The sequence below is a fragment of the Perissodus microlepis genome, chromosome 5 (assembly GCF_051167445.1).
Source record: "Perissodus microlepis isolate ML-2025 ecotype Zambia chromosome 5, ASM5116744v1, whole genome shotgun sequence".
Taxonomy (NCBI): domain Eukaryota; kingdom Metazoa; phylum Chordata; class Actinopteri; order Cichliformes; family Cichlidae; genus Perissodus; species Perissodus microlepis.
This window is the reverse complement of record NC_140465.1, coordinates 23,715,048-23,733,270: the sequence shown is the minus strand read 5'-3', so window position 1 is coordinate 23,733,270 and position 18,223 is coordinate 23,715,048. Positions and strand designations below refer to the sequence as shown.

Sequence of the window (18,223 nt, the reverse complement as noted above, 5' to 3'; positions counted from 1 at the left end):
TGACCAGAATGAACTGGTGTCACCACGTTTTAACTAACTATGCATAAAAGAAATGAAAGTCAGTATAAACCACAGGTCTCCAAACATTTATTACATTTAAAATAAATTAAAAATACATCAGCACAATGAAAATCACACAGAAACACAGAGCTTCTTAGGCAGCAGAAAATAAACATTTGTTCCTCACTTCTCTGCAGGAAAAACTCAACAGTTGTCAGATACTGTGTCGTTCTTATAAAAAAAAGTGCATTTAAAAACATTAAAATACATTCCTCATGTAAAGCAATTCACCAAGAAACTCAGCCAGTGAGCAGCAGGAGAAAGACTTCCCGTTTGGAGGAGGCGTTTCAGTTTCAGTGCTGTCTGTTTGAATTAACTTTTGCATCTCTTAGAGAAAACCTCATATTTGAAGTTTTAGCCACTAAAATTTGATAAATTTTCCCATCAGGCTGTGAAATCTAACAGCCTCCCTCAGAGAAAAGGGACAGATTTTTTACTTTAACTCATGGACTTGTGAGGAACGAACGAAAAACACAGCAAAAATAAACTGAGGCCACAGGATGATATACGTCACCTCATTCTGCCGTCTTGTTCCAAAATCAGCTCCCAACGTAACCCACAATGAAACTCAACCACCAACCTCAGCAGAGATGAGTTGTATGTAAAAGATGGACATCCAGGTCTGAGAGGTGAAACCAACACAGTTGATCAGTACAGAAGCTGGCATTGCTACAGCTCGGGTTTTGATTATCGCAGATAACAGGCTCTGTGGGAAAGACGAGTGAAATTCACTAATTTTACTGTTAAACTCAAAACAGACTACACTACAGTTACATGACTTTAGGGGCGTGGCCACTGAGCTCCTGTGTTTGGCTTGATTAGACTTAATGTTCCCCGACAGCTTCTGTCGTCTTGTTAGCAACCTGTTAATAAAGAATCTTCTTTAGGGCAAGTAAAAGCTTCAAGTATTTTAAGTAGAACTAAATGTAAAAATGTCTAAAAGTCATGTTGAGCACCAACCGTAAGTAATTAAAAACATAACTGAAACTGAAGACTGCATGTTTATGGTCACCAGAGTCAAAAAACTTTATTTTTTTATTTTTTTTATTTTTTTTTAAGGTGGGTGTGACATGTCACTATCCTACGAGCATTTTAGTTACATCCACACCTCATCTGCAATGCCTAGTTTCAAAAGCATCAACTAACAAATGGGTGATGTCACAGTGGCTATGTCCATCTTTTATATACAGTCTAAGGCCACCCCTTGTTGGTGGTCTGTAGCTGGGGCCTTGATACTACAAAGGATTTCATCTTTAGCTCTGATTCTAAGCTGAACAGAGAGATAAACGATTATCATCAGGCTTTCATATCTGCTCAGTGCCCACGTCCACATCACTGGTTCACAGCCATCTCTGGAATATTTACTCTTCCTTTTTGTGCAGTGGGAAGAAGAGTTTATGAAGAAAAGGGGTTAATCTGCTTGAACTCATTGTTAGATTGTTACTGTTTCACTGTTAAACTAAACTGTATCTCCTGGTCATAGGTGCAGGGGAGTCAACTGCTGATTTGTGACATTTTAGTACGCTGATCATCTGTCCCCTCAAGGGTTGGACCTCCTGAGGTCATCAAGTCTGAAGGACTCTGTAGTATCAAAATAAATGCACTCACATGAGAGTGCTGAGATTTTATTTGACACAGGTCGGAGGTCACGTGCGGTGTGATGTTGAGGGAATCCGGTGCTCGTCGTGATGCTTCCGGGAAGGATTCAGATCTGACTCTAGCTCCCGCTGCTTCAGTAACAAACCCTGAGAGCACACAAACACAGTTTGTACAGGTGAGGATGCTCATCACTCATCGTCTTCATGTGGATCAATTCAGGTGTGACGGGGAAACTATTCTGCTCATTTTTAGGCAACTGAATTTACTGAGAAGAGGAGAGCGGCAGACGGCTGGGTTTGTAATACACTGGCGGAAACTCGGTAACAGACTCTGTAACAAGACTTCAGGAGAATCAGCAGATAAAGACAGCAGACCTTATCTGCTAACCCTGGTTTCAGGGTCATCATACATTATTAGTAAGTAATAATGAATGATGACCCTGACATAACCAAGTCGGAGAATGATTACTTCCTGGCTCTCTTTCACAGTGTGTCTTTTGTCCCGTCTCCCTCCCCCAACCCCCTACCAGCAGATGGCTGGCCCCTCCCTGAGCTTGGTTCTTTAGGTTTATTCCTGCTAAAAGGGAGTTTTTACTTCCCATTGTTGCCAAGCACAGCAGGTTGTTTGATTGTTGGGGTTTTCTCTATAAGGACACCTTGTGTGGGTTTTTTTGCGTGTGTTACCTGGCGGAGCTGAGCCAGGCCTCTGAGGATCTCCTGCTGTCGGTGTATGTGGGTGTTACGAAGCAGCTCTGGGTGGAGGAGGGGGTCTCGATGTGATGGAGGAGGCGCTCCTATAACAGGAGAGAACATTTATTTAGATGCAAACTGATGCACAGTAACATGCTCAGAGGTTTTTCTCTGCATTTATGTGCCGCTGTTTCAAAGTTTGCTACCTGAAAAAAGGTTTTAAGTTACTCCCAGAGGAGTGGATTGTTTTATCCAACTAAAGATCAGGCAGTTATCATGATTGTCTAACAAAAAGAAATAAAGATTTATCTGTTTCTGTGCAAAGACTTTCAAAGTGACATTAGATGAAAAATAAAACTGATGCATGTACTCTGACTATTCATAGTAAAGCGTGTAGGTACATGAACATCTCTGGGAGAAAGAAACTGGAGAAATGGGAGTCGTTCAGGAGGAGCTTTAAATTTTGGGAAAAACCAGATAAAACAGGAGTGCTCGAAGTTATGAGAATACAAAATGGACCCAGCTTCCAGGGTCAGAATAATCCTGAATAATTTTTTTTAATGGCCACCAGAGGTGATACCTTTGGTTATATAAAGATTATGTAGAAGTCTGTGGCGAAATGACCCTCAGCTTTGACCTCAGTAAACACTTTCCTGATGTGTTTACAAGCTCATTCACTATTTTCAGGTCACACTGATAGAAACATTGAGCCTATTTTGTAAATTCTGGTGATTCTAAGAGTGAGAAAGGAGAATTATGCAAAATATTTCTTCTGTCAGGCAATTAATTGATTGGTTTTCAACGTTTTGGGAACTTGTGGGATAAAACTCTGAACAAGCAGATACAATTATGTTACTCCATCGTGTAACAATACTGTACTTACATGAAGGCTTAAACTTGAATAAGCATCTAGTTTTTGTTGTGACTATTCAAACCCAAATAATTTCCTCTACTGTATCGTAGAATTTGTGTCAATGGCGAGGCTGGAACTTGAAAAATTTGGGGATCATTACATCTAGTTTGGTGTGTCTAACCTGAGTGTGCGAGGGGTGGAGGAGTGTCAGCGGGCTCCAGAGGGTCCAGGTTGAAGACTTCATCAGTCCTGACGTAAGGAATGAACTCCGAGACAAGAGGAAGAGTATTGGAGGCATGCTGACTCTGCACTCTGTGTTTGACTGCAGGGACAGGAGGAGAGCGCCCTCTGGAGGACAAAAACAAAACAAAACATGAAAAAGCCCTTTACATTTCTTATTTTTTAGTCTAGAATAAAATGCACAACCAAACTACCTGAAAACTGGCTGAAAATACAATCTTATAACGATTTTAATTGTGGGCTGACCAAATTTAATACAGTTTTCCATTTGTTCTATTAGTTTATTCAATTTAGTCAGTCTTATTTTTCATGTTAGTTTAAAGAGTGAGTTTGCTGGTAAGTTTTTATCATTTTGTGTATTAAAATACACAGAACACTGACATCCAAGTCTCAATAAACATCTACAACATTCACCACACAGACTAAAACTAAGCACATAGTTGTAGTGGCCACACAGTTTTGAAGAGGGAGTCCCAACCCCGCCATGCACAGCTGCTGGACTAATTAATAAAAACTAGGCTTTCTGGTTACAGACTGCACAAACTTTTTTTTCTGAAATTTTTCATTCTCCTAAAAAAAATAAACAACTTTCAGAATCTGTTTGAATATTAAAACCTTCTGATTGGTGTCTACTGTCCGCTGCTCACCTTTCAGCGTTTAAGCGTGTGGAGATGATGTGCCCTCTGGAGTTGGTTTCCACCTGAAACAGCAGCAGTCATCAACACACACACATCCACCTGCAGCTGGGAGGGTTACAAATGACCTCCAGCCAGCAGAGAAAACTAGAAGTAACAAAAGTCTTCATTTTTAAGAAGCTGGTATGAGGGGGGGAGCTACCTTCCTGGTGGGACTGGTTCTGGTTTGCATGATGTCAGGGCACAGGCGAAGCTCCTGGGGTGGAGGAGGAAGAGGAGGGTCGGTCCTCGGCAGACAGGTCCTCTCCTGCAGAGCGAGGAGCTCAGCTTGCCTCTTTAGTCGACTCTCCTGTCTGTTCCTCTGCAGAGCAGCTGGGTAACGCTCTGAGGCTGGAACGAATTGACGGTTTGGCCTGAAGCAGAGCATGTGTAGGGAGAGATTTTTAAAATAATATCAATACAATCCCTGTTTCAGATGTACTAGAGTGTGATGGTCTAGGAGTTTCTACCTCTGAGTGTTCCACTCAGGTCTCCTCTTGTCCCTCCTGCTCTTCTCTGTCCTGGCAAACGGCTCATATGGGTCTCCTCCTGCTGGCAGACAAATGTTCTCCTTCCCTGTTCTCAACGCTCTGCTCCTGCTGTTTGGAGGAGGAGCAGCAGTGGGCAGAGATGGAGGAGGCTGCACTGAGACATCTGGAGTCTGAGCTCTGAGCGGCAGAGAAGGAGCAGCTTCTGCACAGAGAGAGGGATAAACAAAAACATACAAATGTGAGGCCTTTCAGCAAATATTAAATAGGGCTGAACCAAAAAATGATTTGTACTGTACAGGAAATAATGAGCAGCTTCTAGAAATATTGCTCCTTCACACAATGAAAGCAAAAACAAAGGTAAAAAAATCGAGAATCATTTAAACAAATTTTGAGTCTGCCTGTTCAAGTTTGTAGGACCTAAGAGGTAAAGATGACACCGCTACAACTTTATTAATATATTGACAGAGAGCCTCTTTACTCGTTTATCTTGTAGAACAACAGAAAACATAAAATACTGCAACAGTATTAGATACCCATAGAAAGAGAGGGCAAAAGAGCGAGAGAGACAATCGTGGATATTCATATTAAACATGGACACATTTTCCAACAATGACATCACCTCCAGCAGAATTCAGACAGTTCTGTTTTCCTACACTTAGATATGAATGACATCAGAGTGGATGTCCCCAATACAGTCATATCAGACACACAGCTCCGACTGTGACCACAGAAGCCAAATTTGCTTGCTGTTCAAACCTTTCGGCAATGGGAAGCCTAAAGGTCTTAAAAAGGAGATGAGCTCAAACATTCTGTTTTAGACAGAGGATTGACCTCAGGAGCTGCACCAAGGCTCAGTAAAGGATAAAAAGGAACTTTTTTATAACTGTACATCATGCAAAGCTTCTCTAGACAGAAAAATCTGAAAATGGGCAGAATGGGTCAACTTTAATTAAAAGTTGCTAATTTAGTCATAAACTATAAAGTAAACTGGTAGTTACAGTGCATTTTCTGCTCTAATTGAGGACTCAAAGCTCTTTTTACTCCACCCTGATGCTGCACTGAAACATTTCAATCTCACAAACATGGAAACAGATTTTTTTAGTGGCTCAGTGCAGATTGACTTGAGAGACGCAGACATACTGTCTCCCACAGCAGCAGTGTAAGTGGGTGTAGTAGCATTAGATGCGTTACCTGTCTGTACAGCAGCGTCTTTGTAAGAGGAACCCGAAGTGCTGGTGTCCTCCAAATCTTCAGCCTGCCTGGTAACTGCTGAAAACACAAACAGACACACACACAGAGGTGATTATTACAAACATGTTTACTTCAACATCTTCTGCACCTCAATTTATTTTAATCAGCTGTCACCAGTGCTACACAGGGGGGAGCAAATCCTGAAGCAGGTGTGTTTAATAAACAGTTTGGGAGTGAAACGCTCTCTTCTGTCAGAAACCAGAAAACATTAAACATAAATGAGCACACTGAGTTGGTTCCTTGGTAGGGTACTAATGAAACTAAGTCCTGTGGGTGGAAATCACTTTCATTGCTGTTTATCAGTCTCTCAGCAACAGTTCATGGCAGAAGTGGATTACATTTCAAGTTTTTAGAAAATGACTCCCTCCATAATCCTCACAGTGGTTTGATCTACTGTTTGGCATTGATTTACTCTGCAAACTATTTCTGAGGCCACGTTCTGTACTTCTGCCACTCAGTAGAATAAAAGATATGTATGTTTGGACCCAGACTCTATATTTTTAGCAGCATTACCATGTGGTTGAATCCTGTGCTTCAAAGCATTGATTCATTACTGAGCAGGCAGAGTAAAAATATACTTTTGGTGCATATTTTCAGATCCAAAGTGCAAAGACACTGCAGAAGTCTTACTGACCGTTGGACTCCAGTTCCTGATGCAATCTGCCATCATGGCTGCTTTTTTTTAGCTGCTCCTCCTGATTGATCGATTGCTCCTAAAGATGAAGAACACAGTGAAACAGTTTCAGATAAGTACAGTTAGCTTCATCCTCATCAGAAAATGTTTAACAGAAAATCTGAGAAATAAAGGAGTGCAGAGAGTTTACGTAAATATTTCTGTATAATAGTCTGTCTCGGACCTTTTCCCTCTCCTTCAGTGTGTCCATCTCATACTGTCTCTGCAGCATTTCCCTTTCCAACACCACCCTCCTCTCTTCTTCCTCCTCCTCCTGTCTCCTCTTCGCCTCCTCTCGTTCCCTTTGCAGACGACGCTCCTCCACTTGGGCTTCGATAGCTCGCTGGTAGGAAAAGATAAAGTTTAGGGAATCTTGGTGAGAAAAACATTCACTGATCTCTTCTCTGTGCCTCCTCCTACCTGCTGTTCAAGCTGTTTTAGCCTCCTCCGCTCTCTCTCCTCTATCTGGGCAGGATCCAACAGGGAGGTCATGGTCCTCAGATAGCTGTACGTACCACATGAAAACAAAAAAAACCTAAATATATACACTTATACATCTGCAGCTCATCTCAAATAAGTCACCATGGATCGTGTACAAAGAGTCTTTTAAATATTTGACGAGATGTTCCTTCCCACCTGGCCCTGGTTGGGTACCCATGGGTTGTATCCACACTGTTTCCTGCGACACTGTCTGCCCCACAGCTGCTCGTAGCATCCCAGATGAGGGAAAGGCTTGACAAGGGCTCCCACTCTCCCTGTTCAGAGCTGCTGAACTGAGCCGGTGGCAGCGCTGATGGAACTGCAGGCTGGACAGGCGGCCTCCTCTGCAGCGAGTCAAAATGTGTAGCCCAGAGCTCGTGGTCCTCCGCCTGCAGACACAACAACACCAGACTCAGGGGGACAACTCTGACCTCTCAAACCTGCCTGGTCTGTGCCGTGTCCCCGCTGTACCTGACTCTGCAGCACTTTCTCTCGTCTCCTGCGCTCAGTCATCTCCTCTCTCTGACGGTCCAGCTCCTCCAACCAGCACCTCCTCTGCTCTTCTCTCCTCTCCACATTTAGCATCTCCTCCTCCATCGGAGTGACCTCCTACAGAGATGCTAGGATTTAATTTTAATTCATATTTTTTGTTGCCTAAACACATCCTTAAGATCACAGTTAAGTTTTGTTGTGAGTAAATCTTAAACACACACAGACACATACACACAAAAAAATATGCTCGAATTCAGTCAGCAGCAGTTCTGAAATGAATAACCCTGAACTGTATAGATAAAGAACACTTGAGAGAAATATCATATTCAATAAATCTTTTCTCGTTTCACTCTCCCAGTGTCATATATATATAAAAAAAACTGCAATGAAAGCGACATTTTTTTGTACTATAAGTTAGAGAGGGATTAAAAGGCAAATAACAACAAGTTAGGGAAAGTTATGTTACTGAAAACCTTCTAAAAATCTTCAACTGCACTTTACTCTTTTACTTTACTCTTAAAGAGTAAGGTATAAGAAAAAAAAAAGCAGATAAATGCTTCGTCTGATTTAATTAGTATTTAAGGTGAGATGAACATGTTTGGTCTATCCCAAAAGTTCTTGTTCCGGCGTTCAAAACAGGAAACAACCAGTAATGAAATAAAACAGCTATTATTGAAGCAAAATGACAAAAAAAACCTGAAAAAGAGCTGAACTAAATACAATAAAATAAGAACCAAAATCTGTGTAATACATATTCAATTACTAAGTAATAAAAAAAACTAAATATACAATTAAAAGACTTCAGTAAAATAAACCAACAGAATATATTTTTATTTTCATTTTTAGTGTTGTTTGTAATTGTTTAGTCACCAGGGTCTGATTTAGACTGCGGGTAATCGTATTCATGTTTTAACCTGTAATGGACAAGTACCAGCATAATTACCCGTGTGGTTGTATTCTGGTGTTTTACATCACATTAATATCATCTCTAGAGATAAGATATCTAACTATAAACCACCACATGCAACAAGTACTAAAACACATTTTGTAAGATGCATAAGATGATAAGACAAAGAATCCAATAAGACCAATCCACCCAATCTAATATAAATAAAAAATTACTGATAATTGATTAAATATACTTTTTCTGTTAGTTACAAATTTAACTGATGTTTAGTCTTGCTGAGGACAGAATGGAAAGTTGGTGTTCTTACATCAGGAAAAGTGTGATGGTGTGAAGAAATGAAAAAAAGCATGGCTGCTCCAACCTCAGTGTTGATTTTATCTGTGAATTAAAAGTACTTTTATTACCCCGAGTCTGAGGCTGGATCTGATGGCTGGCGGCTGCTGTTTGTGGCTGATCGAGCTCTGCACTGATAACACACTCTGTGCGTCCTCCTCAGCCTGAAAAACACACACATAGACATACACAAAAGGCTTTTACACATGCTACAAATAAAATAAAATAAAATATATCAACCCAGAGTCCAATCACATGTCCTGCATAAGCCTGTATTCTTCTTAACTGACAGTAGAGGGCGACAGCTTCATACTGAATAAAGTATGATGCAAATAAGTCAATTTTGCACATTTTGGCTATTCTAAGAGTCGAGCCCACTTTCCTAAATCAATTCATCCATTCCAACTAATTCTTGAGCATTACTTAACACAAAAGTTCTAGTTTTAATATTTTTGGAACAGTTGGTAAAATTTTAAATCAGCAGTTTAATTATTCAAAAAACAGAAGAGAATTAAAAACAGAATGAGCACAGGAACTCAGAGGTGACTGTACCTGCAGTCTGCTGGGTGCTGAATGTTGCTGCTGCTTTAGGGCCACCTGTTCATCTAACACACACACACACACACACACACACACAAAGACAGTATTACTTTGATTAAACACTCACTGTCTAATGAAACCAGTTTTGACTCTTTGATAACAGGAGTCATTGCCAGTGTTGACCTATCAGTATGTCATTTCAGGTTACCTATAAATTAAAATAAACATCACAAGGTTAAACGCTGATTTTGGAAAACAAAACAAAAACAAAAAACAAAAACAAAACTGTTTTTCAAAAGTGTTGAAAAGTAGTACTCAGAGTCTTAAGTCAAAGTCAAAATCTTACTTAAATAACACTACAAAGGTTTTAACATCGAGTACTCATTATGCACACTCTGGTGTAATTGTGCTCTTGGAGCCATTAAATTGTGACCATATAAAGAAACGGTCATCAACAACAGTCAGAGAGCCTGTGGTGTTCACATCATGAGCAGTTGGCATTAATGGACTCAAAGTGTGCCAAGGAAACATTCCCCTGAACATTACACCACCAGCAGAAGCTAGGACTGTTGACACAAGGCAAGTTAGGCTCCATGGAGTCAGGTTGTTGTTTCTGACTGAGCATCTGCAGACTTGGTACTACAAACATTTTGCACTTTGGTTTGTGGCACCAGTAGGTTGGAGCAGATTCTCTGTTCAGCAAAAACGGGACTGAGTAAATGAAATCTATCCTGTCTGGCTTCTGACCTCTCGCTGGATATTTTCCCCTCATAGTTCAGAGTAAATCTAAACATTTGTGCTGAAAATCCAGATGGTCTAACTAATAAGTAAAAATCATACATTAGTGAGGTGTGTAAACACTAAATGAAATTTTTTTTCAGGCTATGAAAGTGGCTTTTTTACCTGATAAGACCAGAGTAACTTATGTTGAATATATAACATAATCCAATTTAAAATAAACTTCCTTTAATGACAGCATGCTCAAAATGCATTTTACATTCTCTACAGACAGAATATATTTTATACATGCAACCTGTGGAGCCATATTTTACTGACACCACTGAAGCAAGCCTTGCTGCAAAGTTACTGCAGGACAAACTGTTCGTATTATATTTTCTCAAGAATTCAGTTTCTAAAGCAGAAAATGCATAAATATAATTTCATACTTTACTCTAATCTGCTGCAAATTCTTTTTTTCTTTTTTTTACACTTCTGACATCATAGCAAATACAACAAAGAGTCATGTGTCCACAAACTAAAGGCACATTTGTAAATAGGCTGTGGCACAGAGTCTGAAGAGTTCTGAAGCTACTGATTATAAAACGACATGTAAATGGATCAAGTTTAAAGTCTCAGAGCTCTAATGTGCACACAAGAAGTACACGTAATGATTTTCTGCAGCATTGCTCACTTGGCTTACATGCAGCACCTGTGTTGTCCTTTGCTGTGTCATTATTTTACATTCCTTATGTTTGTCTATTGTCCATTCCTCTGATTAGGATTCTTAAGTAAGCAGAACGATCAATTACGTGCAGAAGAAAAGTGAAATGACAAGCAAAACACCCCCGTTAATGTGCAGCAGAAAGTGATAACCATCATCATATTAATGGTCATCTCTTAACTTTGGTTTTAAGCTTTGTCAAGCCAGCTACCCAAAAGAAATTACAGCTGTGTCTAATTGCTTCGTAGTACGCCTCTCTGCTGTTTCATAAATAGCAAAACCAGCAATGCAAAGTGACTGACATTTTTCCTCATTCTGATTTTTTAACATCAACTGAGGCTTGATTTCAGGCTGAGGTGAGTAAAGACAATATAAGATAAAACAATAATTAAACTCTTACTGTGTTTGCTCTTTGCTGTTCAGCAGGTTTATCAGAGCCATACAATGATGCTCAAACTCTCTGGTAGAACTGTCACCATTCTTAATATACATGAGGATTACTTGTTTAAAATGCCTGCGTGTGTGTGAGTAACTGTACGTACCGAGTTCTTTCTTCCACTGAGCCTTCTTAGCTTCGATGGCTGCCTTGCTGTCTGACTGTCGCTCTTCCAGCCAGCTGAACATACCTCCAGACAACCTGAAGAACAACAGCATCATCACAACATCTTAAAAACTTGATTTTTTTTGATCTGGTGTAACAGCGATGTGACATTCATGCTTGAATTAAAGAGTCAGCTAAATTTCCAGAGTCCTATACACTGACTGCCATCTACAGTAGGTATGCATCAAGAGGAATTTGATTTTGCTACAAGAACTGTGACAAGCTCCTCACTTGTTGTCTTTCTGTTGTGAGGTTCCCATTGAATCTGTTCCTTCTCCATCTCCTTTCTTTACTCCCTCCCCTCCTCTTCTGTCTTCCTCCCTCATATTGCCTCCTCCTCCTTCATTCTGTGAGTAGCCAGATTTTGAGCTTGTTTGATTTCCTGAAAGGGTGAAAAAAAATGAATTTTTTAAATTGCTCTTCACTCTGTGCTTCAATCCTTCTCAGTGCACCACTCTACCATTGCTTCCTTGAGTCTTGTCATCCTCTGGTGGGTGCTGCATGTTGTTGGAGGTCTGGACAGTGCTGAGGATGTGCTGCAGCCGCTCACTGGTCAGACACACCATGCTGTCCTTCAGTGCTGCATCCCTACTGGCTGCTGGGTCTTTAAATCCTGCCTTTCCAGCTCCTCGAGTCCTAGTGTTTCCCGCTTGTCCCGTTTTCTCACCGGCTCTCAGGGGCCCAAGAGTAATACTGTGTTTCTGCCTGTCTGACTTTACCTTCAGCAGAAAGACAGAAAATCAATGGTTGAGGGAAGACAGTTACAGAGTTATTTTAAATTTAAGGCAACTTACAATACCCTATTTTATAAATAGTGCACAGTATGGACAGTCTGTTGTGGTGAAGAGAAAGCCAAGTGTTAAGGTTAAACTGTTAAATTACCGGTGTACCTGTAGGTCTTTTGACGATGACCTACAGATAGTGCCTGAATGAAAAAGATCGCAGATACAAGCAGTACAAATTAATTTTTGCACAAATGTGTCTATGTTCAGTCATTCAGGAAGAGCTCAGAGTAGACCTGCTGCTCTTTCACATCAAAAGAACCCATGGTTAAGGAATATAACGGGAACAACACTTGCAACTGGTGTTTTAGGCATTTTCTACTAAGAGATGACCCCACAACATGCTGGGGAGATCGTGGCCCTCAGCAGGCTTAGAAGGGCCTTTGTTTCCCCACCCAGAGGAGCTGGATGAAGTAGGTAGGAGACGAATATCTAGGAATCTCTGCTTAGGCTGCTTCCCCCATTGCCTGCATCCAAATAAGTGATAGAATCCAAAGAACCCCAAAATATTTGAACTAGACAGTAATAACTCTAAACCAGTAGTGCATCAACAGAACAGAACAAAAATACAAAACATGAAAAACACGTACATACTTCTTATATACATATGTACATGAGTATTTATAAGAAATAGTCCCATTTTCTCTGCTATAATGCATCTCCTCCAGTATGTCAAAGCAATGATCCTTGAAATTTATTTTAATTTTTTTTATGAAGTAAACAAAGTCACAGGAAAATATATGTGGAAAGTGAGACAGTTGGTGAGCAAAGATTGTGTTGGTGTGGCAAAAACCCCTCCCAAAACTGCTGTGTTTTTAATGTGCTGTGTGCCAGCATATGATGGCACCACAGTTCAAACCCTTTCAACCAAATGCTCTCTGTCAGATGCCTCAGGACATCTGACAGAGCATTCAGTGGAAATCTCTGTTGACAATCTCACCCTAGGAGACAAATTCAGTGAATCATGAAAAAAAAAAAAAAAAAAAAAAAAATGTAATGAGCATGCTCCTAGTCTTGCTTTTCACTCGATAGGCTGCCTTCTGGCTTGGAAACTGTGGAGTCTTGTCACCAGCAATGATCCCTCACACGAAATTTGTGCCAGGTTGAAACAGAAGTTGATGTTTGCTCTCTGTGCATGTTTGAGGTCTATGATTAAAGTATAGAAGAAAATTGGCACAAGTGGTCATAACTGGTCTTCCAGAGAGTTCTGAAAGTGGTCTTTAGATGCACAAGAAGAAAAGAAGGTCGATCACATTTAGATCACAAAAAAGAAGAAAATTATCTTCAGAACAACTGAAGTGAAAAAAGTAAAGCAAGAAATTACAATATTAACAAAAACAAAGGAAAATGTAGTAGGAGACTGAATAAAAAAAGCAATACAAATTGGGAAAAAATGTCTATAAATAGAACAGCCAGTTAAGAAAAACAGTAAAAAAATGTGAACAAAAACCATTGAAGAACTTCAGATTCAACAGAAAGCAAGTGAGACTAACAATATCCTGCTCACTCACCTTTGGATTTTATGTGTGAGTGGGACCAAGTCGGAGAGGAACAGATAAAAAAATGTTATGTTATCATTTTATTATTTCATAGAAGCTTTTTTGAAAATGTGTCCAAACGTTTACAGGTATGCTAAACCAGATCCTTACCTTGGCCACAGCTTTGACGATGCCAACTTTGTGATGATCATGTGTTTTCATTGAAGTCAAGCTGGCACTCTTCCCTTCAGTATTGGAGGTGACAGATGCACCTGCTCCTCCTGCCTTACTCCTGGCCCCTCTGTGCCTCATTGCCAGCTGTCGGGGTGGACGCTCCTCCCCCTGTACATCTGACACACAGGAGGTCTGCCGGCAGCTGAGGATGTTTGCTGCTCCAGGCCTGAAGGACAGCTGTGAGGAAACACACCAGATCAGACAAAACTATAACAGTCATAAAGCCGACAGACCATCATGCAATTGTTACTGATTATTAGAAACATAAATAATATGTCACCAAAGGTATTTGGATAAACACACTTTCATGAGAATATAATAGCCCAACTTTAATTGGAGTCCTACCTTTGCTGGATTTTTATCAACACCTGCAGTGGAAGAGGCATGGGAGTAGTAAGTATAATTTCAAAAATAGGAATTTTACATAAAGTAATCTTCACAGTGTCAAAACACAGCTTTACCAGGAAGGTTAACTGACTGTTAACTGTGCGTTTGTTAACAGGATTACTCAAAGAGCTATGGATAGATTTGGATGGAAAACAATATTTTTCTGCACATCCAAAATGAAGATTAAAATGTAGATTATAAAAGCTTAAAGGTCTCACCATGACTTAGCAAAATCAACTTGGGTTTTCCATTTTCAAGTTCAAAAAGCAGGCCGTCCCTGTTCACAAACACAACATCGATTAGGGCACAGAAAAACACAATAAACACCAAAAATTATACTGTAGCTGTACTGCACCTACGGAACCAACTGTTTCTACTTTCATTTTTCAAAGTGTGTTTTGTCCAAGTCCAAATATGGGATCAGGATCACTGAAACAGCACTCAAATAACAACCGTCCTACCACAGGAGGGTCATGGTTTTTCTTCGCTTAAATGTCCCATTTATGAAACGTCACACAATCACATCTTATGAGTCAGTACAGGGCAAAGATTGATACTGTATTTAAGTCTCATTATCTAGTCTAAGTGGTTGGTGTATGCTCAATTTCCACTCCATATTTTTTATTATTGTACTACAGAAGCTTTACATGTTCACAGTTCAAAATAATCCTTATTTATCTTATAGTGATGATGTGAGAGCTGACAGAAGTAGTAGGATTAATTGTGAAGTGTACCAAGCTTTACTCTGCTGATTCAGACAAATGCTGCAGGACTGATCACACTGTGCTCCACAGTACAAATGAATAATGACCCAAAGCATACCAAAAAAGCAATCCAAGAGTTTATCAAGGCAAAGAAATAGGATATTCTACAATGCCCAAGTCAGTCACCTGATCTCACTCCAATAGAGCAAGCTTTTCAGCTACTGAAGACCAGACTGAAGGCTTAGAAATCCACAAACTAGCAGAAACTGAAGGTGGCTGCAGTAAGTCTGCAGAGCATCTCAAGTGACGAAAAGGATTGTCATCCAAGTATTTAAAATTGTGTTCGTTTGCCAAATTTATTTTGCGCACATACAAATGTGTCTAAAAACAGCTGCAATTCCCAAAACCTGGAAAACTCAATTAAACGCTGAAAACTGATGTACAGAACCAAACTTCTAACTGTTCGACTATACTTACGGCTCCAAACCTTCTGCCCGTAAATCAATACAATGTTAAGATGTTTTGGTGCACACCAGTCTCACGGTGAAATTTTCTGAGTTGTTTGTAAGCGCTGTAGTCAGGTTCATGGGGACCTTTGCAGGTTGACCTCCCCTCTTTTATTGCTACAATGTAGTGTTTTTAAAACGGGTCATGTTATGTATTGATTCTCTTCGGTTTTAAGCTAAAATAATCCCCTTCATTTCACTGCGACACATTCGCCCCCGTGTTAGCCTAAGCTAACTCCCCTTACCGTTATAAGGAAGACTCACCCGAGATTCATGCCGACAGAAGACGGCTACGCGTCTACCTAGGGCCGTATAAAACCAGATGTGGAAACTCAGCACATGACGTACAGCTTTATAAAATCGCTTTTGTCAGGCTCTGACTGGCCAAACTGCTGGTTCCTCTATGTACAAACAGTGTACGTTCGTTGCTGGCGACGACCAAGAAAAGTGTCACTGATTGGCTAATTCTTGATCATGTTTAAAATTAACAGCCAATCACATGTCTTCATTAGAAAGATTTAAACGATGTTGCATTTAAAGTAACTCGGAATTAGTCAAACGATTAAGCCTTTTCCCATCAGCTTGCTACCTCTATTAGCTAGTAGGTATAAATGGTCCACCACCTACCAGGAGGCAGTGTAAATGTTGTGTGAACGAGGGTCACAGTGATCACCGTGATCGACTTGATTTTTTCTTTTTCTTTTACTTTTCAAAGGGGTTCTGAAGGTAGCCTCCAATTATTAATGCGTTGTTCACAGTGAGACGAATTTATGTAGTCATCCTTTTAAGTCACTCATATTTATGTATATTGTGGTTTGTTCTTTATATTGGGACAGCTTTTTTGTTTGCTTTTTTATGTCCCCACCTCGCTTACAGTATCATAACATAACTACTGAACATAACTACTGTAACGAAAATAATTTCCCAAATATGGGATAAACAAAGTATCCATCACATCAAAGAATAATCATCTCATCATAACCACCCCATATCATGATTTTTTTTAAAAAATCTTAGCTTCTTTTATCCACTTTAATTGCAGTTTTATCAACACTGTTAGTGTAGCATCTGCAGTCAGTTAGTTCTTTAAGTGTTTATGTTTAAATAATATCAGTATTTATGACCTTAATTAATCATTAATGAATTTAAATCATATTGTATTATTGTACTGTTATTGTTGTTGTTGCTCTTGTTGTTGTTGCCAGAGGCGTTCGAAAGGTTCAGACAACAGTTTACATAACTGTAAAGCAGTCATGTAAACGTCCCAATTTAATAAACAATGTCTACTCATTATTTTTTGTTTTGGAAACTGAAACCAATTGAGATCAAAACTAAAGACATGTCAAGGTTTTTGTAAGAACTCACTATTCGTATTTCTTTCTTCTTTTTTTTCAAAGTTTAAGTTATTTCTTGAATGAGATTTCTTGATTAATATGTGTTTTTTACAAGTTGTCTTTAACCTTGTGTATACCAAATATATTCAAATAACAGTTACATAACACATAAATGTAAAGTACAAAAAACAGGAAACAAAGATAATTTGTCATGATTCTCAAGATCACCCCAGTAAAATCCCAAATATTAAAATATAAATGTACTTATGATTAAATAATATAATGCATATGATTTGCATATTAAGTAAGTAAGGTAAGAACGCGAATGCCACTTAAACAAGTTCCACATCAATTATCTGCACTGGATTTATTTCTGAATAACTATTCATATATGCCCCCCTACCACTCCATGCTGCCACTCCATTTGAAAATTCATGTAACCTCAGACTAGTGGTGACGTTTGGCTTGCAGCAGTTATAAAAGGATTATTCCTCATGTTTCTTCCCCAGATAAAGCTTTAAGTTTATTTTTGGTTAACAATCCTGGTAAACGAAAAAAAAGGCTGCAGCTTGCGAGTAGGGTCGTAAGAAACTGTAATTCCTGTTGTGACCTGAAGATGGCACTAAGCCGCCACTGTCACGCAGATGAACCGTAGAATCCAAACAGGCTGACGTTAGCCTCCTCCTGGATATTTTTCTTCGCCGTTAAAGAGTTCGGCTACAGTAGAGCGACATTAATCAACCTATCCAGTCTCTGAAGCACCTCCAGCGACACCTCTGCGGAGTCTGCTCCCCGTCCACTCGATGCTCCTGAAGGTGAGTAGCTATCGTGACAGCTCGGTGCCTCTCTAACCGGAGAGACTGCGTAATGTTAGCCGCTAGTGTTAGCATGCACCGCTGCTCAAACGGCAGAGTCAGACCAGTGTTTACCGTCAGAGTCCGACACTCGGAGCATTAGTTGAAGAAGAGAGGTTTACCACTGACATGAAAATGAAACAACGGGAAGATTTATTTTAACTCTAAGCCGTTTGAAAACGAGTCTGGCTGACTTAGCTAGCTAGCATGTTGTCAGGCTAAGGTCAAGAAGCTGTCCAATCTGACAGCTAACGCTAACTAACATGGTACCGATTCTACAAACGGGATATGTAGGAGACAGCCACGCCAATAGCAGGTAACATCAGCTCCGGTTCTGACCGCTGGAAACGGGGCTGTGTCGCTCACAAGATTTCCAACAAGAGGTGGGTTCCTGAAAGTTTGACTGGGGTAAATATGGTTTTAAGGGAGGCTGATGGAGTCAGATGGGCTGCCCAGTGTGGCATACTGGGATGGGTTGGTGGTGGTATTGCTACCTGGCATTTTATGAAGGTTTGCCCGGGTTTAATCGTAGCTTTTCTGGGTGTGATGCTGCTGCTCCACAAATGGCGACAGTGTTAGTAAATAAACCGACTCATCCGCTTTACTTCTGCTCTGTGGCG

General features: G+C 40.0%; 1 protein-coding gene across 4 annotated transcripts; it reads right to left on the bottom strand.

The window, feature by feature from the left end:
• Positions 1-65: 65 nt before the first annotated feature.
• ccdc66 (coiled-coil domain containing 66) lies at positions 66-17,998 on the bottom strand. 4 transcript variants are annotated; one of them, XM_084928964.1, is made up of 22 exons: positions 15,680-16,808; positions 14,424-14,482; positions 14,164-14,186; positions 13,756-13,995; positions 11,785-12,043; positions 11,556-11,706; positions 11,266-11,360; positions 9,295-9,347; positions 8,814-8,906; positions 7,482-7,619; positions 7,167-7,399; positions 6,951-7,035; positions 6,715-6,873; positions 6,492-6,570; positions 5,798-5,875; positions 4,586-4,808; positions 4,279-4,489; positions 4,089-4,141; positions 3,383-3,549; positions 2,343-2,452; positions 1,669-1,805; positions 66-766 (listed from the first exon to the last, which is right to left on the bottom strand). In XM_084928964.1, the coding sequence occupies exons 1-21, from the start codon at positions 15,688-15,690 to the stop codon at positions 1,707-1,709; spliced, it is 2,619 nt and encodes an 872-aa protein (XP_084785090.1). In that variant the 5' UTR covers positions 15,691-16,808; the 3' UTR covers positions 66-766; positions 1,669-1,706. The 4 variants fall into 4 exon arrangements, with proteins under 4 accessions (XP_084785090.1, XP_084785091.1, XP_084785092.1 ...); XM_084928965.1 differs by lacking the exon at positions 15,680-16,808 and adding an exon at positions 17,153-17,998 and having other exon boundaries at positions 66-1,805; XM_084928966.1 differs by having other exon boundaries at positions 66-1,805; positions 5,798-5,872; positions 15,680-16,809.
• Positions 17,999-18,223: the final 225 nt, after the last annotated feature.